Source organism: Plasmodium gaboni, chromosome 4 (assembly GCF_001602025.1).
Source record: "Plasmodium gaboni strain SY75 chromosome 4, whole genome shotgun sequence".
Lineage (NCBI taxonomy): Eukaryota > Apicomplexa > Aconoidasida > Haemosporida > Plasmodiidae > Plasmodium > Plasmodium gaboni.
This window is the reverse complement of record NC_031484.1, coordinates 704,713-712,622: the sequence shown is the minus strand read 5'-3', so window position 1 is coordinate 712,622 and position 7,910 is coordinate 704,713. Positions and strand designations below refer to the sequence as shown.

At 17.9% G+C, this 7,910-nt stretch overlaps 3 protein-coding genes across 3 annotated transcripts; all 3 read right to left on the bottom strand.

Annotated features, from left to right (window-relative positions):
* Positions 1-886: 886 nt before the first annotated feature.
* Positions 887-2,041, bottom strand: PGSY75_0422900 (hypothetical protein; the record flags this gene model as incomplete). The annotated part of the gene is made up of 4 exons (XM_018784271.1): positions 887-1,135; positions 1,275-1,462; positions 1,663-1,785; positions 1,873-2,041. 4 exons carry the CDS (start codon positions 2,039-2,041, stop codon positions 887-889), a joined length of 729 nt encoding a protein of 242 aa, XP_018643433.1.
* A 451-nt stretch (positions 2,042-2,492) lies between these two features.
* On the bottom strand, positions 2,493-4,709 carry PGSY75_0422800 (putative serpentine receptor; the record flags this gene model as incomplete). Its single annotated transcript, XM_018784270.1, has 7 exons — positions 2,493-2,566; positions 2,734-2,783; positions 2,912-2,971; positions 3,060-3,144; positions 3,253-3,294; positions 3,409-3,816; positions 3,962-4,709. 7 exons carry the CDS (start codon positions 4,707-4,709, stop codon positions 2,493-2,495), a joined length of 1,467 nt encoding a protein of 488 aa, XP_018643432.1.
* Positions 4,710-5,545: 836 nt separating this feature from the next.
* PGSY75_0422700 (putative eukaryotic initiation factor) lies at positions 5,546-6,718 on the bottom strand (the record flags this gene model as incomplete). Its single annotated transcript, XM_018784269.1, has 1 exon — positions 5,546-6,718. One exon carries the CDS (start codon positions 6,716-6,718, stop codon positions 5,546-5,548), a length of 1,173 nt encoding a protein of 390 aa, XP_018643431.1.
* Between the last annotated feature and the right edge of the window lie 1,192 nt (positions 6,719-7,910).

Here is a 7,910-nt window from a genome sequence, read left to right as displayed (position 1 = left end):
ATATATATATATATATTGAATTTATTATATTATATATTATGATAAAATATAAGGGCATATATATTTCAAGGTATATATATATGCATATAAAAAAAAATAATAATAAAGTATTTCAAGGTACTAAGCATAGTTAAAAAATATATACATATAAAAATATATTTACATAATATACTATGTTTAAAAGTTATGTTATTTTTTATTTTTTTTTTTTTTTCCTTTCATAATCTTTCCATACACACATATTTCTTTTTATTAGGAACCAGATAAAGGAATACAAAAAAAAAAAAAATATATATATATATAAATATAAATATATAATACATATGTTTATTTATATGATTACATAATATAATACAACAAATATACAGATGATGTGTTTTTTGTTTTATACTTATAATTTTATGTATGGAAATATACAAATTATAGCATAAAAGAAAAAATAAATTAACACATATTTAAAAATGGAGGAGCAATATTTGCTTATCACATTTTATTAAGCACAAATAAATAAAGATATATATATTATATATATATATATATATTAAGTATAGCAATTATTTTAATTATATATTTATATCTTTTATATAATTTATACCATTTAATTTTTTTTTTTTAATTAATATGTACTCATTAAAATTATTATATAAATTAAAAAAATATATAAAATAATAATGAAATAAAAAAAAAAAAAAAAAAAAAAAAGGCAACACATTTAACCTTATAAAATATAAAAATGTTTCAATTAAAAATTACCAAAAAAAAAGAAAAAATTAAAAAAAATACAGTGATCAGATGAAAAACTAAAGACTTCATAATATGTGTATATAACATATTATTATAATATATATATATATATAATATATTTATGTAACATAAAAAAAAAGAGTTATCTTTTCTTTTTCTCAAATACATAAATACATTTTTTAAGGGTGTCATTGTTACAACTATCTCTGAATATTTTACTATTCTTTTCATCATATGTATAATTATAATTATTTAAAAAAACTTCCAATATTTCATTTTCATCCTTCTCATTTATGGTTCCTATATTAAAACTATTTGGTTTATCCCACGATATTATAATTCCCTTATCATTTAACCTGTCTAAATTTTTTAAGAATATTTCTTCTTTTTTCTATAACAAAAATATGTACACACATATATATATATATATATATATATATTATTTATAACATATATATATATATATATTTTTTTTTTTTTTAAAACATCATATATACTATAATCAATTCAACTATTAAATTCTTTCTCACCTTGGGTATATATTCACCTACGTTCAAACACAAAACATAATCAAAATTAAAAAATCCTCTTAAGCTTTTCCCTACATTTCTTATAATTTTATTCTTATCATCATTCTGATCATTTTTCATTCTATCAACCTTGTTCATCAAGTTTGATATCAAATATTCATCTGTTGCATCGTGTACATATAAACTCTCTAAAAAATAACAAGAATTCAATTAAGATAAAATTTAACATAAAATAGCTATATAAATATATATATATATATATTTTAGTTAGCTAAAAAAAAAAAAAAAAAATACACACAAATTTATGCACATATATATATTAGCTAGCTACAAAAATATTTAAAAAAAATATATTTTATACAATATTACAAAGTATCTTATAAAGTACCATTATTCAGTGAATTGATAAGTTTATAGTTTCCATCAAATCCTATCGATTTTATTTTATGAAAATTTAATTCGTTGACATAATGTCCATATCCACACCCAACATCAACAACTGATTTAACTTCTACAAGAAATAAAAAGGGTCAAACATAAAACATATAAATATAAATATATATATATATATTTTTTTTTTTATTTATTTATTGTTTACTTTTTTCTTTAAAATATTTTATTATTAAATTGGATAGGATATAATCAAAAGTATAATTTATATTTGTCAACCAATATCCATTCTCATGTATTCCCCATTTGATCGTAAAACCTAAAAATCGGAGAGTGTCACTCAACAATTTATGCTCATATTTTTTTATATAATACATTATATGGCAAAAAAAAGGAAATATAGTCAATCAATATATTCTTAACAGTAAAAAGTTAATTTGTCAACATATTCATTTGAAAAAAAAATTAAAATAAATAAATAAATAAATAAATAATATATATACATACAATTATATATTTTTTATAAGTAAAAAATTGTCAACAAGCCAACTGAAAAAAAAAAAAAAAAAAAAAAAAAAAAAGAGAATAGGAAATCAAATGAATAAAGTAAAATGAAAATTCTTCCTTTCTCCTTCAAGAAATATTTATTACAAAACTTTATATTCAAAATACAAATAATAAATATTCATAAAATCAAAATATAGAATTGAAAAAAAAAAAAAAAATATATATAGATATATTCATATACATATAATTTTAACAAAAATTTTCCATTTATATATATAAGAACAAACAGTAAATATAAAAAAATAATGATCACTTTGTATATTAATTTAAATCCAAATATGGATGTTTCGATTCCAAAACTGAAAATTTCTCCTCTGACAAGTTGTAAACCAAATCTTTAGAAAATAAAATAAAAAATTAAATAAATAAATATATATATATATTATGTGTACATATATATATAATTTTACATATTCATAATAAGTATTTTTTTTTCTTTCTTTTTTTTTTTTTTTTTTTTTTTTTTTTTTTTTTTTTTTTTTGTATTTATTTTATTTTTTACAAATCAATATGTAAAGGTTAAAGAAGTGTACAAACAAATGGGTGAAGTGCCTAACAAAAAAAATAAATAACAATAAATAAAATAAAATAAAAAAAGTTTAATAGTGTTAGAACAAATTATACAATGAAAAATGTGACATATATATGTATATATATTTTATGCATATGTCCTAATTTACAATGAAAAGCTTTTCATTAAGAAATATTGAACAGGGATTGACAATATCCATAAATTATAACTGTAAAATAAATAAATAAATATATATATATATATATATAATATATAAATAAATATGTTTATTTATATATATTTTTTTTTTAACTAACAAAAATGTGTCAAAAAGGACATAGAATTTTTCATCCATTTGTGTTTTTTCCTTGAGCAATTTTTTGCTGTTATTATAATTTAATACTGAAGGTATTAAAAGAGGAACATAAATATATACATATATATATATATATATATATATATATATATTTTTATTTATTTAATAGTCTGTTTGTTTTCGTTAATTTTTACCTGCAACTACTATACGATAAACAACAAAAGGTAGAGCCACAACTATGAGAGAAAATAAACACAAAAAAAATAAATAAATACATACATACATATATATATAATATTTTTTTTTTTTTTTTTTTTTGTTATATATTTAATATTTTCATGTTTGCTGACTTGAGTGTAAAGTTGAATATAAATTCAAATCCTGATTATTTTGTATCTCAAATAATATATAAATAAATTTTAATATGGAATATGTAAAAGCTACCCTTATTGTTTCTTCTTTTTTATTTTTTATATCATTATGGAATATATAATATATAATAACAAGAATGAAGCAATCAAAAATGGCTTCATATATTTGGCTTAGTACCTTGAGAATACTAAACCCACATCCATTGAATGCATATGATATTAAATGTATAAAATATAATATATTAGAAAGAAAGAAGAATAAATAAGAACAATGTATGGCTTCTTTCAATACATTATTTGTGTTACTTAGGTTTTTTCGTTTTCTATAATATACTAAGGACAGGACAAAAAGTAGTACTATCAGCAGCATATGAATTTCAAAAAGTCCTAAAATGTGTGCAAATATATATATATATATATATATATATGTGTATATGTAATGTATAAATTAAAAAAGAGTAAAAATATTTCAATATATGTACATATATATATATATATATATTTTTTTTTTTTTTTTTTTTTTTTGTTATACCTTGGTCTTCACATGAGAAATGATTTTTCAAAAAATTCATATTATTTTTAAATTCAATCTTGAATGCGTTTTTAATTTTCTTTCCACAATTTAATAAAATAAAATTTAAGTTTTTGTGTGTAATTGATTTCTCTATATCTTTTTGATAAACAAAATATGTATTGTTCATAAGTTCAGGAGGAATATCATTTAATGGATGTACAAATAATGCAATTTTTTCTAAATCTTCACAAGTCTTTCCATTTTTATTATGTGCATAATTATATATTTCATCATCACTTTTATCTAATATTAAAAATTTTGTATTGGGTATATATAAATTGGATAAAATAACAACACCATTATTTGAATTTTTTGAAAAACAAAAATTTGAATACTTGCTATAATTCATATCATTATATAAACCATATATAACTTTTGAAGATACCATAAAATTATTACAACTCTCTTTTTTAATAAATATTTTATTTTCATATATTTCTTTTAATATCACTCCAAATTTATATAATACTGATAATATATAATATTTATTATATATATTATATTTATTATATATATTATATTTATTATATATATTATATTTATTATATTTTTCTGATATTATATTATTATTATCACTTATATTCGTAATAGACAAATTTAATTCTCGCTCTTTTATTAACAAGCATTTTTTATTAATATCTGTTAAGTAATAAAATACAATAAAATATATTACCAACTTTATTTTACTCCACTTTTTTATTATCATATTAGGGATTAAATTGTAAAAATATAAATATATATAACAAAATGTCAAAAGGAATAAATAAATAAATAAATAAATATATATATATATATATATATATATATATTTGTTAATGTGAATATAAGACCGTGTATATATTTATCCTCCTACGTAATAATTACCCCATATATGATTTTAAAAAAAATTCTTATTTACACTTAATGTTTTCCATCTTTTCATAATATACACATATATATAAATATATATATATTAGATCAATTAAAAAAAAAAAAAAAGAACATGTTTTTCTTATAATATAAAAATGTTAACGTATGTGCTTATTATGTACAACACATTTTTCAATTATATATAAAAATATATATATATAATATATATATATATATATTTTTTTTTTTTTTTTATCAAAATAATGAAAAAATTATATATATTGTTCTAAAAGGGATACGAAGGAAAAAAAAAAAAAAAAAAAAAATTTTTGTTTTGTTTTTAATTTAAAAAAAATAAAAAATTACATATCATATATATATATATAATATAAAATTTTATATTTGATATATTATGAGCATATATATAAAAAACAAAAAATAACAAGTTCATTTTAAAAGATACATCATATATATATTATATATAAGTAAAAAGTTGTATCATATAATAAATTAATGGTACATATAAGATATATATATATATATATATTTAAAAAAAAATAAAAAAAAGTATTGTACAAAAGAACAATAAATAACAATAACATAATTAGCACATACATATATTTATATATATATATATATATATATGTTTATATTTTTATATATATAATTATTTATATTTATCTTATTATTACATTATAATAACTCCGTTATGTTCATTGGCATTTCATCAATTTGTGTTGAGTAATATTGTTCAATGTCTCTAAGTATTTTTATATCATCATTTTTTACAAAATTAATAGCCACTCCTTTTCTTCCAAATCTTCCACTCCTACCAATTCTATGAATATAACTTTCTCTTGAATTTGGTAAATCATAATTGACAACAAGTGACACCTCTTGTACATCTAAACCTCTCCCCCATATATCTGTAGATATTAATACACGAAATTTACATTGCCTAAATTTCAACATTATGTCATCTCTTTCACTTTGACTCATTCCTGCATGCATTTTACATACAGTAAAATTCGATTCCAACATCTTTTTGGTTAGCCAATCCACTTTCATTTGTGTATTACAAAAAACTACTGCTTGAGTTATTGTTAAACTCTCATATAAATCTGCCAATGTCTCATATTTCCATTGCTCTTTTTCTATAGATACAAAAAATTGCTTAATTCCTTCCAATGTTAATTCATCTCTTTTTACTAATATTTTTACTGGCTTGTGCATAAATTTATTTGTTATTTCTAACACTTCTTGGGGCAATGTTGCAGATGATAATATTATTTGAGTATTAGGTGATAAAAAACGATATATATCATATACCTGTTCTTTAAATCCTTTGTTTAACATTTCATCTGCTTCATCTATTACTAACTGTTTTATATATTTACATTTTAAATGTCTTAAATTTAACATATGATAAATACGACCAGGGGTTCCACTTATAACATGTACTCCATTATTTAAAGCTTTTATATCATCACTCATTTTTTTACCACCAATGCAACAATAAATTGTCACATGTATATAATCAGCCAATGCTAAACAAACCTTCTGAGTCTGCTCAGCTAATTCTCTTGTTGGAGATAATATTATTACTTGAGTCTCATTCAAATTCCTATTTACACAATTCAAAGCACCAACTGCAAACACACACGTTTTACCTGTACCACTCTGACTTTGTAAAATTACATCCCTTCCATTTAATATAGGCTTTATACCCCTCTGCTGAATAGCAGATGGCTTCTCAAAACCGTATGCATATATTCCTCTTAGTAAACCCTCATCTATTCCAATATTTTCAAAACTTGTGCATATTTCATATTTTTCTGAAGTTTTATAGTGATCATCCTTTTCCATCGTACTATTATATAAACACACAAGGGTATGTATATGTATATATATATATATATATATATATATATATAAATATATATATTTACTAAGATGTATTAAAAAAAATCACTTTTTTTTTAACTGTACTAAAATGATATATATATATAAAATTTATTTTTATCCTGAACTGTTCATGTATTTTGTGAAATATTTGGTACAAATTATGTATTGTTCAGGTAAATGTTATAAATCTTGTTATATATATATATTTTATTTTTCTATATAATATAAAAAACAATTCACTTCTTTATATACATATATTTATTTATATATTAATTTTTACAACAAATGATACATTCTACGAATCCTTTCAACAAAACTATTCTCTAACAAAATAAAATAATCTGTATTATATATATATATATATATATATATATATATATATATTATTATAATAAAATATATTTTAATAGGTACCTCATAAATAATTTTTATAATAATCCTTAAATTCTTGGAAATATTAAAAAAAAAAAAAAAAATGAGAATTACTATAAAAAATTGAAAAATATATATTATTTATTTATATTAGAGAAGAACCTATAAATTATTCAATTATCTTCAAGGGTAATAATAAATAAATAAATATATATATAATATAACATATAATATATTTCATATAGATGGAAAGATGCAATAGATTTAATTTTTTTGACATTTGTATTTTAAATATTTTTTTTTTTTTTTTTTTTTTTATGTGGAATTTAAAAAAAAAGGCACAATATATTGAAATGCATATTACATATAATTTTATACATATTATATATATATATATATATATATATATATATATATATATATATGTATGTATTATATATATATATTATAAATATATCATATTTTTATATATTCCTAAATAAAACATGTTCATCCACCATTCAATCATAAATATATTTAAAATAAAAAAAATTTTTATATCATTCTACGAAAAGGATATCATTCTTTATATGTTAAATATATTAATTTTTCTTCATCCCTTTTTTTTTTTTTTTTTTTTTTTTTTAAATTTATATATTAAAATTGAAAAAATTATTTTTTTTAATAATATTTTTTTTTTTTTTTTAATGTGATTTTTTCTTATATAAATATATATATATATATATATATATATATAAATATATACTTTTTTTTTTTTTTTTTTAATAATGGTATTTTTTTA